Raw genomic sequence first — 27205 nt, 5'->3', positions numbered from 1 at the left:
CTGTTGGTAAATCAATTGACAAAGTCACTTTATTCGTTTCTGGCATAGAGAACAGGGGCTGTCCTCCAATTTGTATCTCCTCTACTCTCTCCACTACTCGCGGCATTTCTCCTTTATCTAATTTACCATCCATAACATCCTTGCCTTTGTTGCCACTTATGCTTATGCCAGCTGACTCTGCAGAGCCCAAACACAGCTCGGGCGGCCACCGACACATTTCCTGCTTCTAAAGACTTATTTCCCCCAGTTAGTGTTGCTGAAACATTTTTCTCTCCCTCAGCTTCAGCCATTAAGGGGGGGCGGGGACCTCACCTTCCACCGATTTTCCTTGAGACAAAATCGAAGTGCTTCCCTCTGCAATCCCAGGAACTGGGCTGTCATGAGTCACTCCCCTGGTCTTGATCAGACTAACCTCCTTATTCTGCCTCTGCTCGCCGCCTTTCTCGCTGCCTACCTCACTATCGGCTCCAGCCTGTGAATCCTTTGTTTGAAGCAGAACCTCTGCTGCCGATGGACCGGCCTGGCGGTTCTTTTCCGTTGCTCCGCCTCTTCCTCCTCGATGCCGGAGAGTCGGGTGACAGAATTTGCTGTTCGCATGCCAGGGACTGCTCCGGTGCAGCCGGGTCCATCAAGGTCTGCCCACGCAGCTTTTGAGCGGGGGCCGCCTTTGAAACTGCGGGATTCGCTGCCACTTTCTGAGCCATTATCGAACTGCTTCCAAGTTTCCGATGGACCAACCGCTCCATGTATTCCACCACAATACACTTAATTGTCCAGAGTACAATTTTGGACCAGCTTGACTGGGCTTTATTACAGGGGTATCACAGTCTCAGCATGAGGAAGGAGGGGGGGGGGTTCCGAAGCCGAAATGAGAGACTCTTTTGACCTAAAAAATGCTTTACAGGGGTTTCAGTTTAGACAAATGACCCTCCATAGCTCGCTAGTGCTGATGTCGGCCTCCTAAGCGGCCACCATTTTACCCCTTCTGCTGGATTAGTCTTCAGACTCTATGTTTAAAGTGTTTTACTATAAGCATATTGCACATGTGTCTTTGGTTGTTGTTGGTCAGCTTTGAACCAGCATAATCTGAGCCTCCGGTCCTGCCATAGAATACAATCTTTTCCAGCTATCGCAACAAGAATTTTTGATTCTATTAAGAACACAGAGGCGAGGCTTATCCCACCCTTTGGGACAGGTAAAATGTCAACTGTCATGTTGTATAAGAGTTACTATGTAATGTTATTTTCCCACCCTGGGATATCAAACCTGTATGGGGTCCCTATTTTCAAACTTGTTTCTGTTTGAGGAACTGATTCCAAGCAGAATTAATGATTTAATGATCCATGGTATGGATATCCTCGTCATTGGTTGATGGTCTGTTGCTTCAAAAACTGTGGGAATTGCTCTCCGTTGACAGTTAGTTCTGCTGTGTTACTCTCCGTTGAGAGTCAGGACTATTGTTTGGTTTCAGACACTTAAAGGCTGTTTTTGCAAAGAAAGAGGTAGCCAAGATGGTGCCTCGTTATTTTGTATGTTAATCTCTGCTGTTATTGGTTAATGATGATGGAGGCATGGTTCAAAGCCTCATGGGATATGTGGTTTATTATAAAATTACTTTTTTCTCATTGGCTGCTGTTGAGTAGTAAAGAAATTGAGAAAGCATAATCCTCGCCTCCATGTCCTTAATAGAATCTAACTTCTTGTCCCAATAGCTGGAAAATGTTGTATTCAACCTTCCTGTAAAAGATAAGCACCAAAAGCAGACACAATGGTTCGTCGTGGAGGCACGCAAAAGACGTTCCACACGTTCATTTCAATAATTAGGAGGCCCGTGGGGACGCTTGTCAACTGGCACGCTCTCTTTTCACCTGACCTCTTCACCCGTGTACCCTTTTAATATCCACGGACCTTGGAATAAAACACCTTATAACCTTCGTATGTCGTTTCCAAATGCAGAAGCAGGATATGCCAGACTTGCGTGAGGAGGGAAATGGCCTGAACGGGAGAGCGAGCAGTAGAGACTTCTACTCGAAGGCTACCTTGAGTGGGGTGGGGAGCATCCCTACGAGGAGAACCGTTCATAAGAAATGGACTGTTAACAATGAAGGGACAGCTTACGGTATAAAATACGGGCAGGTTTATCTCAGGGCAGGCGTGGACTGAGGCAAAGAAAATGAACACAAAGAGGGTGAGGCAAGTTGACTAGGTTTCTTCATGACCCAGTCAGTTTCCTGTGAAGATGTACAAGGGAAGGGTCGTCTAGGCCTAGGGCATACCTTTGGGGACTGGGGTCTCCTGAAGTTAAAAGAGAGACAGCTCAGTGCGTATTAGAGAGGTAATCTGAGGTTAGGTTACCAGATAACTCCAGGCCATCAGTAACCCTGGGCGTAGTGTGTGTTGTAGCACTACGCGTAGCTACGCAAAGTGCACTTCGCACAACGCGAGCTGCGTGTAACACAATGCAGACAGCGTAGTGCGGTAGGGAATTGCTGTTCGCAATGATTGCACAGTGCCGGATGCTTGTCTACACTGTGCAATCATTGCAAACGGCATCTTGCACAGTGCAAGCGGTCATTTTCTGCCGCTCGAGTAGATTTCTACTCGAGCTGCAGCTTTCTCAATGCAGACTGGTAGTTTTTCATCGCGAGCGGTCATGAGAATACACGACCACTCGCAATGAGAAACCTGACCTTCCCACGTTGAGAATCTCGCCGGGAGGTTTATTTTCCACACTCGCGATCGATTGGCAACTTGATGTTGCTGATCACAGACGAGGAAAAAGTTGTGCTGGGATGTCATTTTGCTTGCTCGTGGTCACCAATTTGGCGTTCTGCAAGGGAGCAAAAAAATGCCAACTATGCTACCCTACGCTATGCGTTTTTGCACTGTGCTACGTGCAATTCGTGTAGCGCGTAGTTGCGCAAACGACCCTTGTGTAGCGTAGATTTCCGCCCAGGCCTAATCATCAGTGCAACCATTTTTCAGTGCTATATTTTCCTTAAACATCGTAATGCTTTATGGCAATTTTAGTGTTGAGTTATTTCATCTGAATTGTTTGTCAATAGAAACTGGCCCATGGGTAGAGACCCTGCAGGGGCACGAGACATGTAACGGAATAAGTGGAGAGACGAGGTGGAAATTGGAAGCAGGTTAAGACACTAGCATGGCAGTAAGAGCCTGAAGCTGCTTTGAAACCAGTCCGTGAATACTAAACACAATTAAAGATGGGTCACAAAAGTAGGAGAGGGGAGGGAGGCCTGTAAGGGAAAGAGGTAGACACTGAAGTGTGATAATCAGCAGTCCAAGAAGGTCGAGGCCTAGGCGACCAGGAAGAGAGCCACGTGATTGAGAGTGAGACCCCAGCAACAAGATACCAGAAGCGGAAAGTGGCTGTGAGAAAATGCGGGACAGAAACGGAAAGACGCTTAGATCTAGGCAGAATAGATAGTATGAAAGACTGGGTGTGTGCACTGAGGCAGTACCGCGTGCAAGCTGCGGAGCAGAAACACAGAAAAAGAGAAGCCGAGAGAGGAAAGGGAGGGGCTACGAGGCGCTGCAACAGGCAGACAGATGACAGACAAGACACCTTCAGCTAGACGGGAGTCCTCTGGTGAGCGAGAGCCGGCTGTGAACCAAGAGGAGGGGGGCCATAAGGAGAGATGCACAGGGCTCCGTGTGAGGAGGAGACGATCGGCACGAAGGAGCGGTGAGGACCAGTCTGAGAGGGGTGGCGCCTGGGAGAGAGAGCGCCGGCGGCGAGAAGAAGCGAGCAGCGGCAGGCGCTGAGGATTGTCCGCGTCTGAAAGAGCGTAGGAGGGATGAGCGCGGCCAGGCTGTGAGGGGAACCCGGTGGTCGGCATCGACAGCGGATTTGGAAGCAAGGTCAGGCTGCGGAGAGGAGCCGCATCTATAACGGGCACCATGCAGTCGATGAATCCTGGGCACCCCGTGTAATCCTACCGAGGCAACCTGTGCTGCAGCCCTGCTTCGCTGCGGCGGTCGTGCAGGGGCGCCCACACCGCTGCAGATGTGTGTCACTGCCGGTGTAATCCGAACGAGGCGCAGATAATGCTGCAGTCCTGCTTCACTGCTGGCTGATTACAGCAGGGCTTTGACAATACCGCAGCCACGCTTCACTACTGCCGTACACCCAGCCGGGCACCCGTACTACTGCAGGCCTGCTCCGCTGCTGGGGTGATCCCGGTGGGACACCCCCCTGGGCTTGCTCCGCTGCTGCTGTGATGCTCTGAGGCACTTCTACGGCACTGTTCTCATGTTGCCGCCTCCCGCTATGTTCTGACACTGCGGCAGCCTCACTGACGGGAAATACTTTACAACTAAAGACAATTTACGGAAACGCCAATATATCTGCAGCTTTGATTCTGCATGCAACATCCGTCTGGGGTACCAATCCTTCCAAAGCTTTGATACCGGCGGTGCGATACTACATGGGCCTTGGGACACTCCAATGACTACTGATGCGAGTCTGAGAATTGGGATTTCTATCGTCTCCAGTCCTGCTATTTCAACCTGCAGAATTACAGCTTTCCCACTCCATGCTCCCATGTGTCCTGATTCGGCAGACCCGATGATACCTTTGCAGATTTGCCATTGATTCGTTACTGATGCTTATGTAAATACTGAGATTAACATTGAAATTCAAGACTGCTATCTCCATTGCTCAGATACTTCTAACAGTCTTGTATTGCTGGATCTCTGGTGTGATGCTACCTGGAGTACTGGTACAATAGTTCACACTGATTATATCACCGCTCGGATTCCTTGCAGGGGATGATGACTCTGCCTCAACTGAGAGAATCCTGTTTTTGGTACTGACACTGCAGGGTTGTGCCAGTACCTCTTCCCTGGATACTCATGGCGCTGGTACTGCTCTACCCACGCGGCTGATACTGACACTGGGACTGGCACGGTTGGCGTCATCTGGCCTTCTGGAAATAAGTCCCATTGAGCTGCGGCCTATCTGAAAGATGAGTGTTGTAGTGTGAAGCTGTAGATCTGTTGCAACCAGCGGGAACAGCCATGGCCAAGACCAGCCCTGACATCTCCAAGGAGCTCCAAGGTGAGGAAAGTACTGCATCTGTGCTAATGTGTACCTTCTCCAAGCCTACATTTGTGTCACATGGCCTCTTAGTGACTGCCAAGATAGCCGCCTGATACCCAGAAGCTCCAATACTCAGTCCTTTGCACACACACCTATTAGTTCCTAGCTGGATGTATTGGGAGGATCTCACCCATCCATCCTGTGCATGGTGGGGTTCATGTCTTCATTCAATTACCTCCGGATACCCTGTGGGGAGGAGTAACTCCAACTGCTCGGTTTACATTCTGTCTATCCATTCTCCCTTTCTCATCCTTCATATCCTCTCCTTATCTCCTCCTCACCCTGTCCTACTGATCTCTCCCTTATCTCCTCCTGTATCGTGTTCTCTACATCTTGTTGACTCGTTCTCACCATTCTTTGCTCTTCACGTCTCTTAATCTCCACTATCTCCCTGGAGGGCGAACCCTCCTCTAAATCTCTTTTCTGTCTTTCCGGCTTCATTATCGCCAGATCAATCCATCTTATAATTTACAAAGGGCCCCCCTTAAAGTGAGTCTTTTCACTCTTCTTCCTTTTGGCCCTCACTGTCCTAGAAATCTCAGAAGCAATAGCAGGTGCACTCCTTGCTCGCCAAGGTTGCACTGGTCTATAGAGGCAGTGCCACTGCAATTCTGCGATTCTGGTTTTCCCCATTAGTTATCAATTTGCACATAATCCATCATCTCCTGCATAATGTACAGATTTTAACAAAAAATGTTTCTTGCTCAAACTGATCAAGTTACAAAGACCCTCTATTGTGTGCCTTGTTGTGCAGTGGCAGGCCTTCTATCAAGCACAGGCAGGTCACCTTTCAGTTGCTGATTGCTGTATTTAGGTGTTAAACTGATATTAATATGGTGAAACATTAGTCCTAATGATGTTACTGTGTGCAACAGGGAAGAAGTGAAGTAATACTGCTTCAAAATGTGCCGTATTTTGCAGCATAATTTCCTTTATCTTTCTGCATGATGTAGTCAACACTGCAGCACACTTTGGTCCTCCACTCCTGCATATTTCCAGTTGCCCTGCCTGTAGGATAATCTGGCAGTATCATTGAGGCTGGTTGGACCTGTTAGTGGATTGTGGTTTTTTGTTGTTGTTTTTTTTGTTGGCTGTTTGAGGGCCTGTTATATAATCTGGTGGACCAGTTTTTCTGTTGATTTGCTTGAAATTGCTACAAACATTGCCTGTAGAAAGCAGAAATGTATGCACTCCTGCATACCTCTTGAAAAAACACCTGTACTGTAAGTCTGTACAAATTCAAAACTGCCCTGATTCGTAAATGAGTGCCAATATTTAAGCTATCTGATTTGCTAATTGGGGCCACTTTTATATTGGTGTCCTATACTATTTTCTAGTCCACTGTGACACTGTTGCTCACCCCGCACTTTCCTTTCTCTTGCCGGGCAATGAGTACAATACTGTATGGCAAAGTATATCCCAAATTCATGCTGTTCTCTTCTCAGGGGCTATTTAAGTAACTAGCCGCATTGCTTCCTGCGTTGGCTGCAGTCTGGAAGCAGGCAGGAGTTTCAGTGTGGTAGGCCTTGGTGATAGAAAACAATGTAGTGCAGTGTAATGGTGGCAGTAATATTCTTTCACGATCTCAGAACTTTATTGATTTACTGATAATGGCATTTCGAGTGGGTGGCCGTTGCTTCTCAGTTTTTGCTCCCACTGTGTGGAGCGCGCTGTAATCTATTTCTTCTCCAATGGCAGTTCCTCAGCTAAGGCGGAGGAGCGTAGCCTCACTGATGCTGTGCAACGGTAAATAAAAGGAAAAAGAATATGACAACGCAGTGTTTATTATCATTTTATTCTTCCCTGCTACGACAGCATGAGGGTGGGGTGGGTCTGCTCGGCTCACAGAACAGGGAAGGAGTCATGGGCACACTAAAGTGCGCATGATGCTTTGACCGGCCCTCTCCGCCCTGCTAAACAATCATGCACACTTTAGCATGTTCTCCATGCATTCTGCATTACAGCCTGCACGGTGAACATGCCCAGGCCCCCAGGCCCCGTCTGAGCACCCGAACCATGGCGTTCTGACCAATCACAACGCTGCATTGCAGCGTTGTTATTGGCTCTGGGGGGCCTGGCTGATTCCTGTTCAGCAGAGGAGAGACGGCGTGGGACAGAGCGGCGAAGAGGTAAGTAATTTTTTTTTATTATTATTATACCTCCTTACCCCTTTGCCCCCCCACACCACACCACCCCAGATCTGTGCTGGCCGTCACTGACCCTCTCACTGGGTTGCCATTGTTCGTTGATGGCGTCATGCCTATTTTAATTTCCTAGGCATGTTGTGTTCTTTTTCTCCACTAGCAGCTAACACCTGTTTAGTACTCTGTGCAAGAGATGCAACAGAAACTAACATACAAAAGTCAGCTGTTCTTACGGTGTATGGTGCATATGTGGTCGAAGTACATAAAGAAAATTATGGTAAGTGTGATTCTGAGTACAGTGGAGGCAGGGTAAAGGACGTGGGTAAAAAGATTAAAGTATTCTCTATCTTTTGGGACTTTTGCCTACCGGTAACTGGATATAAAATTGAATGCACCCACCGTAAATTAAAAATGCATGCAAATTAAATGATTCAGTGGTAAATGCATTGTTTTTACAGGAAAACTCGGTCAGCTAATTTGATCAAGTCAGATGTCTGTAGGTTTAACCGGACTGTCGCTGATTTGAATTCTGGTGCACCAGGGAAATAGAGACATATATTTGTAGTGCTAAGCAGTCCAAGCCTGTGACAGAAAGCACTGTGAATGTGTCATTAGTATGAAAAATGGTACACATAGAATGAATAGGCTGCCATAAATTGTGCAAGTTGATCATTTCAAAAGTTACATTTCTAGTAAGACGTTGAATGTACCTAAAGTAAACCTTTTTTAATACTTTTCCAACAAATGGACACATTCTATAAATTAAACATGTGCTGAGTTCCAAGCAGCCTTTAGGTTTGCTGATTAACCAATTGCACACATTTACATTTCATCCAGGCATCAGGCACCCAGGAGAGAAGGCTTGTTTCTTCTTCAGCTGCTTCTCCCTCCTCTCACTTCACATTAAAGAGACTCTTCTTCTCCCCTTCCAACCCGTGGCAACGTTTCGAAACGTTTATTTTAAAATAAAAAGTATGGGAACTGTTTGATCAAATAAAAGCTTGGGAATGTCTTTCTCTCGCTCCCATGCCCACTTAAACTTCTGTTATGCTATCAGTGCTTAGCAAGCAGTCTTGGGGCTTTGAGGAGCCCCAGTCACACTGGTTCATTCAGAAGAGGGAGAAGGCAGAAGCACCCGGGCTTCTCGCAGTCCACAAAGGAAGGCCTCGCTAGGAGCTGCTGGCCCCGGGCCCAGCATCTGCCGCCCTCACGGCTTCATTCATTGGCTCCGTTTGTTTTGTGTAGCGGCACACGCGTCCACGCGCAGCCACTCGAGAGCACTTCACCATGAAGTAAAGCATAGTTTCTTATTTCCATTTTATTTTATTTTTTAATTTCGTACAAGACCTGCTTCGATATACATAAGAAAAATATTGAATGTACCAATATCTTCCCAGCAATTATTACCCAACAAACTGAATGTGCGGCACAGAGCCTCTCCTGTTTAAGCCCTTGACGTGATCATCCCAGCGATATGACAACCTAATGTCATTGAGCCCCCATCCGCATATGGCGACATGCTTCGCCGTTGGGCTGTCCATCTAACACTTGGTACTCACAGCATCAGTTTAACAGAGGCGCACATCGGCCATTGGGCCGGAACAGCTGCAGCACGCCTCCACACCCCCCGTCGTGACTTGAAGCCCCCGCCACTGCAGCTTCAAGGACACACCCAATTATTTAGCTGATTTGCGCTGGAGATGGGGGCTATAAGGATACAGGGCACCCAGAGGCGGAAGTGTATAACAATCAAGTATGGGATCTGTGATCGTGAGAGCGTTAAAACAAAAACAGTTCTATAGCTACTTTGTTGTCTTTTCACTTTCAGGTAAATACATATTAAAATATAACACACATACATTACATGAAAAGTAAATGCAAGTTAATCGGTGAAAATGTATTAATTAATGTTAGGAAAGCTCATATTGTTAATGCAATCACTGAAGATGTCTGTGTGTGCAACCAGACAGTCGTAGAACTGAATCCTGATAGGTTCACTGGTGAATAGTGCCATATGTATTTATAGTACTCTCAGATTCCACCCTGTGACTGAAAGCACTATGCAAGTAATTACTTTAAAATTGTATTACACACAGTATACAGCAGGCTGCTGCATTCAAAATCTATATACAGGTGGTTGAGGCTTTAATTATTTTTTCATTTCTTTTCCTGGCACATTCAGTTGCGTTATCTCCGGGTAATGAGCCCACTTGCATGGGGCCCATAAAAGACACGGGACCTGAATGGGAACCGTGCTGAGCAGAACTCATGTGTGGGATTCCACTGCGCACAATTATATGAGGTCCAGTGATCCTGCCCCCGGATTTACTGGGTGCGGGGACAACAAACCCGATTTTACCAGCTGGAAAATCAAGCTGGTAAAATCACTGTGGGGAAAGCCTGCAGTGTAGCCCCGATCACTTTCAACCCTTGTCCAAAACCTCAGATAAGGCACCAGAGGGACAAGACCCCCACACCAGCAAAACTTCTCCACGCCTTCCTTCACCCTCTTCCATCCCTGTCTTACAACACATTTTTGCTACATCCCCCTGCACACTTTTACCACCTGCTGAAAGCAGGCAGTAAATGTATGTGTAAAACCCCATGGAAAAGAGAATACCATCTTTTAACTCTGTGTCTGCGCTGTAATTCCCCATTGTTTGTGGCTTAACTCACACTTGCATGGTACTGGTGCATTGGTACCACACAGTACTGGTACATACTGATGTGGAGTCTGCTTCCCGCCAGTACTGTGAAACTTATAATAAGGGCAATGATGGGCTACCTAAAGTGCCTTTGGATAGATCAGCAGGAATGAAAGGACCAGTTATCACATCCAGCCAGATCTACAGATACACAGCATAGGTTTTTTACCTCATTTTAACTGTTGCATTCCTGATCTGGGTAATTGTTGCCTGAAGCAGAGTGTATTATGGATGCTGTTGGCCCTGTTGTACTGTGAAGTTGATATGGCGTATTCCTGCTATAGCGGCTACTATAGGGTTGATTGGATATACTTTCGAGCTACTACGGGTAGATCACTTCATCTCTGTGCACTTTCTTAGCCCATATTCTATGTGGTTGGAATTGTATATAAACAGATCACTCCATAGATGGCAGGTATTTTGGCTTGTGTGGCCATGTCCATCCTTGGACTCCTTTCCTCACACACATGAGAAAGCATAGCTACACACTCACTTGTTTATGACATAGTTTCAACAATATCCGTACACCAAATCATTTCAAACATAGACCAGAATGCACTCACACACATCTGTACATCAATTGAAAAATGAATGCTTAAGCAGCTCATCACTCACTTATTTTCCCTTCAAATTAATGCAGATGCAGAGCAACAACATATTAGCAGCATACATTTGGTCCTGACACATAACATCAAAAATCTCCCCATACAGGAGGCAGGACAAACACCCACTGTTCCACCTACGTCACTCCCCTCTGTAAATACGCGTTGGTGCCTCACTTCGAATGAAATGCGCCATATAAATACAACTACAATATAAACTACCATACTGGAGGCCAGCAACAATACCATGCTATACAGAGCTAAGCAAATCTCGGTTGACATAATATATCCCTGCCTTCTAAAAGCGTTCAGAATTTACTTAAACCGAGATTCACAGTTGTGTGTAAAATTCCAATCGATGACCAAGTGGAAGCTGCACACACATCTAAATTCTGAGTTGTGATTCAATTACCATATTCTGATCTTCCCCCTGACAGATTTCACTAGGAGAAGAGAGGACATCTCTCCGGATAATACACTAAGATGCAAGTGCCCAACATGCAGTAATCAGTGTGGTAACCACAGATTCCACATGCTAGGCTGGTTTCTGAGTTGGGGATCTCAGGAGAAATTGTTATCCATTCAGTAATCCACACCACTTTAGCAGTACTTACCATGTTCAATATTTATCACCCAAATTCTATTTAACTTGGGACCATGGGCTCAGTCTCCATATCTGTACGTGTGCTTCTATCATAATGATATTTATAAATATACTTCGCTTACAATATATACATTAGTCTCAGCTTGGTGTCATCAACCGCACCAAGTTTGTCAATTTTCCATCTGCTGTATCTTCATAGCCTTTAATACATCTCCACATCTGTCTTTATCCAGACAATATAATTAGATATAGAGAAGATGTGCTGTGTGTGTTTGAGTGTGTGTGTGTGTGTGCGGAGTGATAAGACTCATCTATTCTGTCCATTTTCCTGCAGTCAGTTACCGGCTCTGTTTTTGCACTATCATAACCTCATAGAGGATGGCTAAATAGATAAGATCAACCATAGATATTGATAATATAGACAGATCACAATACTCACCTGGTATGTGAAATGCCCTGCCTGCTATAACTTTGGAGACCATGCTTAGGGAGACACTTAGAACCTGGTGAAACGTCAGCAGATCTGCAAGAAGGGATAAGCCCATAGCCTCAGCTACTCGGGCAGAGGACCATTCACCCTGTTTAGAGATGCCCACCTGTCTGGCTGAGATTTCGGTGCTATGAGGCAGCCACTGCAGCGGCACCCCCTTCAAAGCACTGCAGGCTTGTTGAGTGGGCACCATTTTTAAAAAGCACCCACAGTGGAAGCTGCTATTTATTCGGAAGGAAAATAAACTCTAAAAGTGGGAGCTTGTTTTCTCAATACAAAACACAAATGGCCTAACGTTCAGGGAGCTATCCCCATGAGTATGGGGTCTTTCTACACTTTCCCTGCCTATATCCACCATATCTTGGGCAGGGAAAATGAGTGATAATAGCCCTGTCCTCAATATGAGACAACCTTCATTGTGATTTGGCGACCTCCTGGCAGATGGGCCTCCAGGTCGGAGGTTTACACAAGGAGGCTCCACAGGTGCAAACATGGCCCTTCTGCAAACTCCAAACAGAGTGGGGGGACAACAAGTTTGGTGGGGCAGATTCACCGTAGAGATGTGGATGTTAGTGCATCCACAGTGGTAAACTCTAAATGAGGCCCTCTGTCTTTGCTTCGGCTTCCTTGAAGAAGCCGGCATGTACTATTTAGTGTTAAAAAAAACACTAAGGACGGTATGATAAAAAGCAAAGCATCGTTCTTTAGTGAGTAGGAGAGGCTGGAGTAGCTTGGCCACATCTCGTTGAGGCCAGGGGAAGAGTAACTGAGCTGCAACCCCCTAACTCTGTGTTAAAAATACAAGTTTGCACTAAGCAAAACTCAAGCTTGTATGTACACACACATATCAGACTTTTTAAAGTACCATATAAATGTCAACAGCTCATGCATTAAAAAGTGTCTCTTATTGGTACTAAGATCCCTTTTATTTCAAAATCTATGTCTCAGGCCTCCAACTCCTCGATGACTATTAGCCAGGCAGTCGAAAATCTCCCCAATCTGCCCTATGTCAAAATGACATTCTTCTCCCAAGTTGCTTGTGGCAATTAGCCTCTTTTTTTTCTGTGAGATCAAGATTGGCATGCTCACGAAGATCAGTATCAAGATAGGCCAGATTGTACTGCCCAGCTTCCAGTTACATCCTTTCTCATGCTGCATGATCACAATTCACACTTTTTTGTCACTCCTCTGACAGCTCTCCAAGCGATTAAGAAGAGGAGGTTTTTGCTGTGCTTACCTTCCTACAGTCACCAAGCAGACATCGTGTATATGTTGTGCTCCCCGTTAATTTAAAATAGAAAAAAATACAGAATTTTAAATCCAAGCAGCAGTGCAAGTTAGGAGAGGCAGTGAGAACTAGGGGTTGATGTAGCAGTTGAACACCTTTCAAAAATAACTTTGTCTCATCCTAGCAAAGCTGCATAACTACACATTCATCCCATTCTAATATTCATTCTTTAGGAAACGTACTAGTTTTATGTTTTTGGTACAAACAATATGCAACATTTGGGACCCGCTTATGATGTTGGCATCATCGTGGAATAGGGGCCAACCAAATTCCAGTCGGCTGTCCTGACCGCCTAATTATGATGTGACCGCACATGATTTGGATGCATAATTGCATTTCCCTATGGTAGCTTGTGCTACTTCCGTAGGTCGGTCGTACCACAAGCTTCCTTACGGAAATGGGTGTTTGTGTCCATCCCTGCGCCTCAGGGGGCCTGCCTCACGGTGCAGGGATGAACAGGGGAGCACCATAGGTGCCCCCTCAGCCCCAACAAGAGGCCGGAAAGAGAAGGGGGTTCTGCTAGGAGCCTTCAAACTCACTTTCCGACAGGCTTTCCATGTCAGAAAGCCTGGCATGGAAAGCCTGTTGGAGATGGAGCATCGTAATCCTAACGGCGAAAACAGAGTCCATTGGGGTTACGGGATGGCCATCGGCTCGCCGATGGGCTCTTTGAGCTCGTCAGAATCCAGCCGGAATGACCATCCGGTTTTAATTCTGACCGCCTGTATTGTTATTAGGCTGTCTAAAATGAAACTGGCAATCTACCTTAGGTCAGAGGCTTTCCGACCAAGATCGTAATAAGTGTGTGTGACTGCATTTAGAACAGTCAAAACATAATATTATACAAATGTATTGCACTTAACAAAAGTGACAGTTCATGTTTTTATTTTATCCTGAGTTTACTGAATGAATTCAATATTTAAATAACTATGTGCTGCTCTGACTGCACCCACCGTACTAGTGGCTGCTGTGACAGAATTGAGTGGCACAGGACAGGTCCCGTTGGGTACCATGCTATGCTGAGCCAGGATGGGCAGGTGGGCCACCAGTTGATGTTGAAATTATTGCAGGCTACTAGACCTATCAAGACCTGGACTAGCCTCAGAATGCTAGTGTACTACTTCATACTGTGCAGCTGCTCTTTTGTTGCTTAAATGTGCTCAGAGAGAGAGAGTGCCTGTTGATTCAGTCTGTGCTTTTGCTGCCCGCGCTGCTCAGAGCCTGGCATCCTAGTAAGTCTTCTACCTCGAGGCAAGCACCGAGCTCTGTATTTTTAGGTGTGCACTAGGGCCCAGATGGTGCGCACAGGTGTGTCACATGACCAGAGGAGGCCTGCAGGTGCAGATAAACTCAACAATATCCTTCCTATGGAAAAAAACATATTTAGGGGCTGTTGGGCTTCAGAGAGTGACTGGCAGTGGTGGCTGGTGATCTTTGAAACTGGTGAGGCGTAATACATACACTGAATTCCAGTGAGCAAAGCGAGGTAGCCTAAATTATTCTAGACTCTTGTTCTCATACACACTCATTCACACTCACTCCCAATCCCTCACCACACTTATTCTCCATCACACATGGTTATTCTCTCTCACTCACTCATTACTCACTCTCACTCGAATGCTCTCGGGTACACACCCACTCTCCTCACCTGCGAAAAGTGCATCTTCTTTTACTTCACAGCTGGCAATATTTTAATTACTCTGTATACCTCCTTTACACTTTTACATCAAATGGTAATTACTTTGGATTCAAGGTCTGCTTACCGCTTGGTGGGCAGGAGAAACTTGGGAAAGGATTGGGAACTTAAAAAAAAAGTATTTTAATAAATTTTAACTGATTGTTGGAAACTAAAATCTTCTTCTTGCTTGTTTGCATAATCGCACTTTATAGGGTCTAAATTGCTTTTCCAGCGTTTCTGGTCCATCACATCTTTTTGTAGCTTTTGTACGGAGAAAGCTGTAGGCCATACCCCCTTCATACCTCCTCCACCCCCACTTCCGGCTGGCTGTCGGACTGGTGGCGGGAACCGAGAAGGGATTTAAACAAGATGGTCTCCCGGACGCGCAGCGGATGACGGCAGCGGGCGCACCGGCGGCGTGCCAAAGGCAAGCCCGTCTACACCCATATGCTCCCAAACGGGACCAGGGGCCGCTCCTTATGCCCATTTCTTTCAATATTCAACCAGGGAGCTGATTTCCTATCAGAATAACTATTGTATTAATGACATTTCCCTCTCTTCCCTAGAGAAAGCTAATATTTTAGCCTCTAGACATACTTTCCCTGAAATTGACATCACAACTTTTCCCACGCTCAGTTTACCCTCACAACATGCCGCTGTAACCCAAATAATTCAGGAGTCAAAGAAGCTTAAAATGTATTATCTGAATACTCGGTCTATCTATGGTGAGACACAGCTGGAAATCTCCGACAACCCTGCTATTCTTCTTCTCACAGAAACTTGGTTGACTGAGGAATCTGCCCCAAACATTTTTGTCGCCGTACTGGACAAGTACTATATTTTGGAGGCCAACCGCCCTTCAGGAAAAGCTGGCGGAGGGGTGGCAGCTATAATCCACCATGGTTATCAGTTTACCTCCTTAGCGATCACGGGCCCACCCTCAGTTGACAGCTTAGTCTTGAAATTTGAATCCCCCCAACTTCCTTTCATCTGTGCCCTCTTTTATAGACAGCCTCAACACATGCCTACATTTCCTCAGGCACTTGGCAAAAGGAAATGCCAGAGTCCTGATAATTGGGGATTTCAATTACTGGCCTAATGATGAAAGAGAGGGCCTTAGCTCGAGAGAACTGGCTGATCTTCTAACTGGAATGAATTGCACCCAGCACGTCAAGGCTGCAACCCATATAAAAGGCCATGTCCTTGACCAAATATGGACATCCAATCTGGAGACCTACTCCATCGATTTCCCCCTTTATTTGGTCCGATCATTTTCTAATAATCTTCTCTCTTATTGATGCCTTCCCCTTGAAACATCAATATTTAAGGAACGTGCTGTCAAGAAATTTGCGACGTATGAATACTGATCAATTTAGATCATTGCTAACTGACACGGCACCATCTGCACATGAGGCATTTCAAACCCAGGCAGAGAGCATTAAGACCTGGCTCGAACGGGTCAGTGATCACATTGCTCCTCTTAAGAAAATTACTATTTTAAGACCCTATGATGCCCAACGATAGTTCTCCCACGATTTATAAAACAAGAAATTTATTTTAAGACAGGCCGAACGCAGTTGGAGACATTACTATCTCCCTGATAAGAGGGCTATATATGTAGCTCTCCAGAAAGAATGCAAAAAGGAGATTCTCCGAAACAAGGAAGATTATTTTTCAAATACAATTCTTAATTCATCCAATAAACCCAAAGAAATCTTCTATATTGTGAACGAGCTTTCAAAACTAGACAGGATCATGGTAAAGCCAGTTCCTAGACAAAGGCTCTGGGAATTCCTTTAACTGCTTTTTTCTTGAGAAAATCGCAGTCATTAAAGCTAGCATTCCCCAATCAAGTCTCCCTTTATCTGACTCAAACATCTGTCAGAATGAACACCAGCTGGATCAAATTCCCTTGATCTCGAAGGAGACCTTTCTTGATTTACTTAAAAAGGTTGATTCTGGTTCCCCCACTGACTGTTGCCCCCCTTTCATTCTTTGAGAAGCTTTCTCCATTTGTCCTGGCCCCCTCTTTCATTCCTTAACAACTCACTTAAACACAGCATAGTCCCTGACATATTCAAGTGTGCGGGAATCGTTCCGATTCTGAAGAACTCGGGTGCGGATCCATTACTACGAAGTAATTATCACCTCATTTCCCTCCTGCCCTATTTAGGCAAAGTCCTCAAGGCATATGTTGCCAACTGTTTCAGTTCATTTATTGAACACCATCAGATCTTAGACTCTCATCAGGCAGGATTTAGACCTTGCCATTCCAATGAATCGGTTATACTCACTTTTTTAAATTAATTAATTAATTGCAGGTTTATATAGCGCTAGGATCGACTCCCGGAGGAGTATCTCCGCGCTTCGACCGCTGCGAAACCCTTCCTGGCTTCCCTGAGAGATGGTCCCTTAATGGGTATCTCCAGGGTGAGACCAGGCATCCCCGGCGGTCTGGTGGGGCCGTTAGTGAAGATGAGGCAAGCTAGTGCCCAGAGTTGCCGAGTGCGATCACTGATCAGAGTGGGCACCGAGGCGAGAGAATTATCGAGTCCGCTGACCCTGGTCCAGAAACCTGCCGCGTCGGGAATCGAACCCTGGTCCCGGGCCGTCCTCTGCTCTCGGGTCTGCCGCCTCTAACCAGTGAGCCACACTACTTCACACGGTAGTGTGAAGTAAGATGAGGAGCCGATGACGCCATCCCCCAGCCCCTGGACCTCCTGGATTCGTCAACAGCCTTCGACGCGGTGAATCATGATATCTTGGTTGACGGTGTCAGAAGTGCCGGGATCCAGGCTCTAGTGCTGAGATGGCTCTCCTTCTTCCTTGGTTACCGCTTTCAAGCAGTTCGGCTGGCTAATTTTTCGTCCAACAAGAGGGAACTAACCTGTGGTGTCCCTCAGGGATCTACGCTTTCCCCCCTCCTTTTCAATTTGTATCTTCTCCTTCTAATTCGATCTTTGAGAGAAAACAGGGTTGGGACATTCAACTATGCTGACAACCTCCAATTGGTGTTTGATATCAATTTGTCAGCATTGTCAGTTACTCACTTTCAATATACCATGATCTTTATTAGTGACTGGATGAGTCATAACCAACTCAGGTTGAACCCTGACAAAATTGAGCTGATTCTCGCAGGTGGCCCCTCCAAACCATGGCACTCCAATTTCAGGCCATCTTCTCTAGGTAACCCCCCCGATGCCTGCAGACTCTGCCAAAAGCTTAGGCATCATGATTTCTAGCGATCTGTCAATGAATGCCCAAATAAGCTCAGTATTTTCTGCAAGCTTCTTCCAATTACGGAGAATAAGGAAGATCAGCAGATTTCTATCCAGGGAAGCTCTGACCTTGATCATCTTAGCCTTGGTGATCTCCCGTTTGGATGATGCGAACTCCGTATACTGTGGCATTCCTGCTTACCAACTAAGACTTATTCAGCTGGTTCAAAACCAAACTGCCAGACTAATTTTTCATCAACCCAAATGGCAGCATATGACTCCCATAATGAAAAATGTACACTGGTTTCCCGGGGCCAAAAGGTGTGCTTTCAAGCTGGGATGCACCATATTAAAAGCTCTTCATTGTTGCAGCCCTGCTATTATTTTGTCCAGGATTCAAAGATACATCCCCTCCCTGGATCTGCGTTCCTCTCACCAAAATTTGTTGACCATTCCCTCTTTTAAACGTAAAAAGCTTGGAGGCCTTAGATTTGCTGTTCAAGGCCCACAGTTTTGGAACTCTCTCCCCGCCGAGATTAGACTCACTCAATCCTACGCACAGTTCAGAAAAGTGCTTTAGACCCGTTTGTTTGTTCAATCATATAACACTTAACCTCAGTTTTCTGCAACCTTCTTTCTGCCTTTTCAGCGCCATGAAACCCCATGGTGTACGTGCGCTATACAAAAGCTTTTTTTTTTTGTAAAATCTTTTTTTTGTGTAAAATATACAAAAGCTTTTAACATAAAATAACATTACTATTAGTGCAAATGTGACCATTGCCCTGTGTGTTCAGGAGAGAGGCCATCCCCGGTGCTGGATGAGCATTTAGTTTGCACACCTATGATCCAATGCAACCAATAACTGCTATCTGCCTCAACTCTAGCTTACTCAATTATATCCCATCATGAATATCTCCCACAACCTGAACTCACCCAGACACCTAGAGGTGGTCCAGTGCGCAGTAAACCCCAAACAAGAGTTATATTTTCTATGAAAAAACCTACATTGGCCCAACATTTAGAACATGCATTGGCAAAGCCAATAGGTCTGACTTTTATGTGCTTGTTGAAAGCATTTTTTTTTTTATTCAGACAGACGTGCAAGCTGCTGACCATGAAAGTGGCTTGTAAACGAAAATGAAACAAGCACGGCGTGAATTTCCAAAACACACCTCACACTGTCACCGAGGAGTCACAGGTCTTGTGCAAGCATTAAAAGAACACCTTTTCATCTGAAGACTATTACAGATGTGTAACTTTGGGTATAAACGAAAGTATCTGAAAATGGAGTTAGCGGCTGTCCTGTTGTGAATATTACAACAAAGAACAAGTCTCCTGGCATGGCCTTTTTAGGTCTCGCCTATTAATCCCGCAAGGGATAATAGACAAGAGTATAGAGGGCAAACCAAGGCCTGAAACCATTGCGGATTTCGGACAGTTCGTGTGGTACACTCGTGCGGAAAGCGCGTCCACATCAAAGCCATCAGCCTCCCTCCCACAGGCATCTGAAGCTTCCCCCAGCATGCGCTCGGCCTCAGGCATTTCTCCTCCCCCCCTAATTTTTCACCCCTTCTGTTGTTGCCTACAGCCGTACTTTCACTTTCACGGCCGCCAGGCCATGTCTCTTTCAACATCCTCCCCCCTCCCAGTGTTAGACTCGTTTTTTTGGTGCCTTTCTGCCCTCTGTTAGACTCGTTTTTTGTGCCTTTCTGCCCTCTGTTAGACTCGTTTTTTGTGCCTTTCTGCCCTCTGTTAGACTCGTTTTTCCCTTGTTTTTCTGCCCTTCTGCCCTCTGTTAGACTCGTTTTTTGTGCCTATCTGCCCTCTGTTAGACTCGTTTTTTGTGCCTTTCTGCCCTCTGTTAGACTCGTTTTCCCCTTGTTTTTCTGCCCTTATCCCCTCTGTTAGACTCGTTTTTTGTGCCTTTGTGCCCTCTGTTAGACTCGTTTTTTGTGCCTTTCTGCCCCCTGTTAGACCACCACATTATCACTCAGCACCACCACATTATCACTCAGCACTACCACATTATCACTCAGCACAACACCACTCAGCACCACCACAACATCACTCAGCAGCACCACTCAGCACCACCACAGCACCACCACATTATCACTCAGCACCACCACAGCACCAATCTGCACCACCACAGCATCATTCAGCACCACCACAGCACCACTCAGCACCACCACAGCACCACTCAGCACCACCACAGGACCACTCAGCACCACCACATTATCACTCAGCACCACCACATTATCACTCAACAGCACCACTCAGCACCACCACAGAATCACTCAGCACCACCACAGCACCACTCAGCACCACCACAGCATCACTCAGCACCACCACAGCACCACCACAGCACCACTCCAGCACCACTCAGCACCACCACTGCACCACCCAGCCCCACCACAGCACCACTCAGCACCACCACAGCATCACTCAGCACCACCACAGCACCACTCCAGCACCACTCAGCACCACCACTGCACCACCCAGCCCCACCACAGCACCACTCAGCACCACCACAGCATCACTCAGCGCAACCACAGCATCACTCAGTGCAACCACAGCATCACTCAGCGCAACCACAGCATCACTCAGCGCAACCACATCATCACTCAGCACCACCACAGCATCACTGGTTCAATTATGTTCTCTCAATGTTTCAAGCTTTATTAAAAATGTCACAAAAAGATGTTAATATTTCACTTCTGTTCTTGGATTTTCGTCACAATAAAATACACTGAACATTATCTTCACAAAAGTTATAACTTTCATTTGAATATTAATTATAAAAAAAATTAAAAGCCATTGTTATTTGTAATAGCAATACATGTAAGTCATGCAAATACAACACATATTGCATTACAAATGCTATAGGTGTCACATTTTCCAAAGTTATAACTAATGGCATTGTAAATGACAAAGCTATTAATTTCGCAATTTTCAGAACCAACACATAAATAAAAAAATTGTAATTTACAATACCAATAACTCAAACTTTCCTAATGCGACACCTATTGCATTGCAAATGCTTGTTTAACATTGCTGTTATTGGGTGGTAACTTAACGGAAGCAAAACATTGAGCCTCTGTTTTTGCTTGTACTCTACTAGGGATCCTAAAGGGGGAAAAGTGCTGCTGTCTGGTCCAGGGTTTTTGGTAACTCAATTTCTTTACTATTCGTAGCATATCGTATATATTACTGCAAGAGCCGCAAGGAGCATTGGTAACTGAGACTGGGGGAAGGGAGCTGGGGCAGCAGCCATGCACTTACAGCTTTGGGGCGCAGTTTACCAACAGCTCTGGGGCGCAGTGCACTTACAGCTCTGGGGCGTAGGGCACGTACAGCTTTGGGGCACAGTGCATGAACAGCTCTGGGGTGCAGTGCACGAACAGCTCCGGGGTGCAGTGCACGAACAGCTCTGAGGTGCAGTGCACTTACAGCTCCAGGGCGCAGTGCATGAACAGCTCTGGGGTGCAGTGCACGAACAGCTCTGGGGGGCAGTGCACGAACAGCCATGGGGCGCAGTGCACAAACAGCTCCGGTGTGCAGTGCACCTCCAGCTCTGGGGCACAGTTCAAGAACAGCTCTGGGGTGCAGTGCACTTACTGCTCTGGGGCGCAGTGCATGAACAACTCTGGGGCGCAGTGCACGTACAGCTCTGGGGCACAGTGCATGAACAACTTTGGAGCGCAGTGCATGAACAGCTCTGGGGCACAGTTAACGAACAGCTCTGGGGTGCAGTGCTCTTACAGTTCTGGGGCGCAGCGCACTTTCAGCTCTGGGGTGCAGTGCACTTTCAGCTCCAGGGCGCAGTGCATGAACAGCTGTTGGGCACAGTGCACGAACAACTGTGGGGCATAGTGCACGAACAACTCTGGGCCGCAGTGCACATACAGCTCTGGGGTGCAGTGCACTTACAGCTCTGGGGCGCAGTGCAAGGGATTGAATCCCAGCTAAGATATCTCAATAGTTTATCCTTCCAGAATTCTTCAAATGTGCATAAATGTGCATATCTCCAGTGGTAGGGGCAGTCTCGAGAACCAAAAGTTAATGGGGCTGGCATCTGAATTTTTTCCCTGATATTGTTTCTTCGCACAAAAATGATATACTTCCCAAGAACCATTATGTCACGAAAGTTAGATTGGCTGTAAGGCATAGAAAGTATGGCTCCGCATTTTCAATGCATTATAGACACAGCACAGCATAATGGCGCTGCCCTGCCACGCGCAGCTGCGCAGTGCGTTGCTGCTTTGGGACTCCAGCTGATGGGCGCACGCTTGCCTCACTTACATTTACTGTCCAGAAGGGGCTTCTTCTTGTTGCGCGGCGGCAGAATGCAGCAGGAATAGGGGAGTCTGTAGAAGGAGGACGGGGTTGCGTAAAGGGGCAGTGGGCTGAGGAGTGAGTGCTACAGCATGAGGTTCTCTCCTGTGCAGCGCATGCGTCCTGCGTAGGTGAGACCTAAATGGGGAGGGAGCGAATAACACCTTCCAGAGCATAGGGGATATTTACTTCATATTACCCTGTCATTTCTTGGATTGGATTCGCGACCGTCACCAGACAGTTGAGGATTTTCGGGTCCCCTTCTTTTCCATTAGCAGAGCGCGTACTGAAAAATATCTGCACAGATAGTACAGACTTTATTCCCTTCGCCAGCCGGGAAAGGCTGGCAAAAGTTTTGTGGGAGTTTCCTTCGAAACTCATCATATCCCTGTTTAAATCAGCTTGAGTTTGGGTGATTCTGGTCCCGCTATGTCCTGAGAAGGCCATAATTGGAAGGTCGAAATGTGTCAGCCCCATATTATCCAGGATCAACGTCACTCTTTCTGAAAGAGAAATATGTATATGTAACCCATTGGGTCTTTGACCATAAAATTATTGTTTGAGACAATCACTTAAGACAAGTATTATTAGATGGTCGATCTTTGATTTGACGATGCCACCTGAAGACGCTGTATTTCTGTTGTCATTGCCTTAATATGAGCAAGTCTTCCGTCACTACGGTTACTCGTGTTCACCTATTTGACATCATATTCTGAAATTTTCTTAGCATTTTGTCTGATTATTTGTAATCTTAGTGGTGTACATTACTTATTATTAGGTTTGTAAAACTGAAAGATTTCTTTGATAAAAAATATAAAAAATGAGAACAAGAAATGAATTGTGCAGTCATTGTTGTCTTGTTGACTTTTTGTACAGTAATGCCTCTAAATAGTTAGGATATTCACATTGAATCCAGGACCACGACTAATGATTAATTCATATAAGGCGATTTTCTTTCCTGCCAAAGGTGACAAATAGTGAGTCTGCCTCTTGATAATTCATTGAATGTTTCCTGCTAGAGCTTTCCTTCTTTTTGTTCTGCTGTTTTACAAGCATCAGGAAAAATGGTTCACAACAAATAAAAGCTAACAAGCAGAAAATGCAAAATAGTTATACATTTTATATACAATTTAAAAAGGACGCTCTGTGCACTCGCAGCAGAATCTGAGACCAACCAATCAGCATCTTGTGAGAGCCCTGTGGACACCAAATTCCCAGCCATTCAATTGTGAGGATTGCCTTACCAGTTGTCACTTCCCACTTCGAGCAGGGCTGGCCATTCGCGACAGAAGCTCAAAACGTAGGTCCTGCTAAAAGAATTCAACATAGGATGACTGCCGTTCAGCCATGCAACGTGTTTTTGAAACTGATATGAGGCATGGGTAAAATTGTAGGTGATGTAAAATATGAGCTCCCTGGTATGGTAAAATGATTGCAGTTCTACGGTTCCCTTCGGTCCTGCTAGGCCAGCCCCTGTCAACAATGGTGTTTGCTTTATGTAAATCAGTAAACACATCCAAATTTGTATGGTGTCTATGATACACAAGAAACAAGGGTTTATCTAGAGCCTCAGAATGTGATGAAGCATGACACAAATAAGTGTGTAGGATTTCCTCTTCCATTCAGGATGACTTCACAATAAGTTAGGAATCAGAGGTCTAGGATGCTTGTTTCCAGTCTAAGGAGGACCTGGCCTGGCAGTTCGGTCTGGACTGTTCCCATTGGGCGCAGGGTCAAGACTGATTTGGATATGGCTGGGTCCAAACTGGAATGGCAGGGTGAGCAAAAAACAATGGATTTAGGCACAGATCTCTGTACTGGGGTGAATGTATGACATTGGTCTGCATTCTGTCGATCAACTGTTCTTTTTGCATTCGACACCCCGAGTGGGACGGGTATGTCCAGACGTGGGTCCTGCGGTCTCCATGCCACTGGAGACAAGCTTTCCTGGCTGATGAGAGCTGAAACCCCGAAACCGGTCCTAGGATGCTTCTTTCCAGTCCAGGGAGGACCTAGCATGGCAGTTTGGGCTGGACTGTTCCCATTGGGCGCAGGGTCAAGACTGATTTGCATATGGCTGGGTCCAAACTGGAATGCCATGATGAGCAAAAAAATAATGGATTTAGGCCCAGGTCTCTGTACTGGGGTGAATGTATGTCATTGGTCTACATTCTGCCCATCAATTGATCTTTGTGCATTCGTCACAGAGATGCAGCTGATGAAGTGCATCTCTTGTGACCCGGATACAGACTGATACACCACTCTTCACCTAGGAAAGGTGGGTTAGGATTTCACTATCATTTGACAAAGTTTTGGTTTAGTATGTGTTGTGGTTATACAAAGTCTCTTAGGGAGCAACAGTTTAGTGCCTGGTTTCATTATTTGAGGCACTTTGCTACCATCTGTATTTGATCATTTAGAATGTTCTATTGTTATTAGAATGTTTTGAAATTGCCCTGTAAGTTTACTCCTACTGCCCCTTATACCATAACACACACACACCAATTGCTTAGATGTGTTCGTAAAATAATGGGGTTTCAATTTCCTTTATCATTATTAAAATGCTCTGTTTTTCATTCCGTAAGATCACTTTAGCCCATTTTATTTCTTTATGTTATGCTACGCAGCAGAGGCGCACGGAGGAGACTGGAGAACTACGGCTGCCCGCGGTGCACGCAGTGGGCCCTGTAATAGGGCTGCCACCCTTAGTGCCGCATTAGGCACCTCCCTGCGTAGGGTGACCAACCGTCCTTAAATTTCACGGACAGTCCGTAATTTCAGCCGTCTGTCCGTTGTCCGTGAAGGATTCTTTAACGGACGCCATTTGTCCGTAATTTTAACCACCCACCTCCCTTCTTGACTCTGATGCTGTTGGGGTCGGGTTTTTAACAGTCTCCGATGCAAGCTGGCATACCTAGTAGCAGCATTGGAGAGGCACAGTGGGATGGCAACCCTCACACCTCCAGCCCCTGATGAACTGGTAAGAGGTGCTTGGAGGTGACTGAGAGGGAGGGGCTGCCGCTTCAGGAGCAGCGAGCAGGGGCATCTATTCAGATGCAAACAGCCCTGAATGCGTCATGTCTCTGCAATTTAGAGGGGCCTCACACATCCCAGGGCCCCAAACATCCTAGAACCGGCCCCATTACACCGAGACAGCACGTGGTTTCAACAAACCTCGGTTCTGCAAACATGCAGTCTATAATGTAATAAAATAAAGAAATGGCACAATCGCACCCACACTGATTTACAAAGTATGGAGGACAATCAGTTAAATCAGTTCTCTCTGAGTATCTCCTTTAAGTACTGTACATCACAGTTGGAGATGGCAAAAGTAACATTTTGGAAAGAGAGCCCGTCTTCTCGTTGTCTTGTCCAGGAGGGGGTGAAAAGCCCTACCCCACCCTGGAAGAGACCAAGATGATACTAGAATACTGCACGCCCACTCCAGCGCCCACCCTGGTGGATCCTGTTCCCCCTCCTGGGATAGCTCCTGCCCCACCGCCCCCCCAGTGATGGCTCCTGTCCCCCCAGTGGTGGCTCCTGCCCCCCCCGCGCCTGTGATGGCTCCTGTCCCCCATGTGGTGGATCTGTCGCTGCCCTGGGTGGCTTCTGTTCCAGTCCTGGAATGGCTCCTGCAGCGAGGGTGAAGTTCTTGATGGGCCTCTTCTCAAAAAGGCTCTGCTAAAAATTAATATGTTAAGGTGGGCGAGTGAGAAGTAAAGGGATGGGTGGATGGCTGGATGAATTAGTGAAAGGGTGAATGGATGAATGAAAGATTGAATAGATGGATAATGAGAGGATGGATGGATTGATGAGTGATTCGAAGGATGGAGGAGAGAAAAGGTAAATAGCTGGATGTATGGGTGGAAGGGTAGCTGGATGGGTAAAAGGGTGGATGGATGGGTGAAACGATGGATGACTGAAAAGGTGGATGATTGAGTGGGTGGATGGATGGATGAGTGAAATGATGGATGGATGGATGTTGATGAATTGATAAGTGCAAGGGTGAATGGATGAACGGATGAGTGAAAGGGTGGATGTAAGGATGGATGAGTGAGTGAAAGGGAGGGTAGATGGACAAAAGGATGAATAGATGAGTGAAGGAGTGAAAGGATAAATGGATGAAAGGAAGGATGGATGAGTGATAGGGTCAATGGATGGATTTATGAGTGGATGAGTAGATGGATGGGAGGGTGGATGGATGGATGGATGGAACGAAGGATTGCTAAGTGATCGATGGAGAGAGAAAGGGAGGATGGATGGATGACTGAAAGGATGGATGGATGGATAACTGAAAGGGTGGATGGGTGGAAGGATGAGTGACTGGGTGGATGGATGAATAAGTGAAAGGATGGCTGGATGGGTGAAAGGGTAAATGGCTGAATGGATGAGTGAATGGGTGGATGGGTCGAAGAGTGGATGGATGAGTGTACAGATGTATAGGGTGAAAGGGTGGATGGATGGATGGATAATGGATTGATGAGTCAAAGGATGAATGAAGGGATGGATGAGTGAAATGATAGATGGAAGGATACATGATGGCTAAGTTTGTAACTGGTTGAATGTTTGGATATGGCTGGGCTTACTTATATACTATTGCCCGACCTCTGATGTGTCTGTAACACTTATCCAAATGTCCTGAAGTTTTGTCCTGAATTTTGACCTCCTGTCCTGAATTTGTCCTGAATTTTGACCCTTTGTCCTGAATTTTTACACTCACCGTCCTGAATTTGCATCAATGCCAGTTGGTCACCCTATCCCTGCGCCCTGTTGCAGGGTCCCCTACTCCGGTAGTCCCTCCTACATAATGCGCCTCTGTGGCATCATTTCCGGTGCGCAGTGTGCTGGAGCCAGGTACTTATACCTGCCCTCACCCTCTTGCCTCCCTCTTTGTCCCCCGCTGGACACCCTGTCCATGGGTGCCGCCGTCGCGCCATTTGGCCAGTGACCAGCGTCAGTCTTTTTCGCCGTGAGCCCTGGACTCTGGGTATAGACCAGGAACGTTTGGTGAATAGAGGTGAG

The 27205-nt window shown here is 46.3% G+C and overlaps 1 protein-coding gene across 1 annotated transcript in view; it reads left to right on the top strand.

Moving 5' to 3' along the window:
• Positions 1–3530: 3530 nt before the first annotated feature.
• The window catches only part of CARMIL3 (capping protein regulator and myosin 1 linker 3), a 1161278-nt gene continuing 1137603 nt past the window's right edge, over positions 3531–27205 (top strand). The window contains exon 1 of the mRNA XM_086923677.1: positions 3531–5080. Coding sequence (XP_086779803.1) covers positions 5041–5080 — 40 coding nt within the window. The 5' untranslated portion in view covers positions 3531–5040. The remainder of the gene's footprint in view (positions 5081–27205) is intronic.

This window comes from Lissotriton vulgaris, chromosome 5 (genome assembly GCF_964263255.1).
Source record: "Lissotriton vulgaris chromosome 5, aLisVul1.2, whole genome shotgun sequence".
In the NCBI taxonomy this organism is placed as follows: domain Eukaryota; kingdom Metazoa; phylum Chordata; class Amphibia; order Caudata; family Salamandridae; genus Lissotriton; species Lissotriton vulgaris.
Note: the sequence above shows the minus strand (reverse complement) of the source record. Positions and strands in the feature narration are given on the sequence as shown.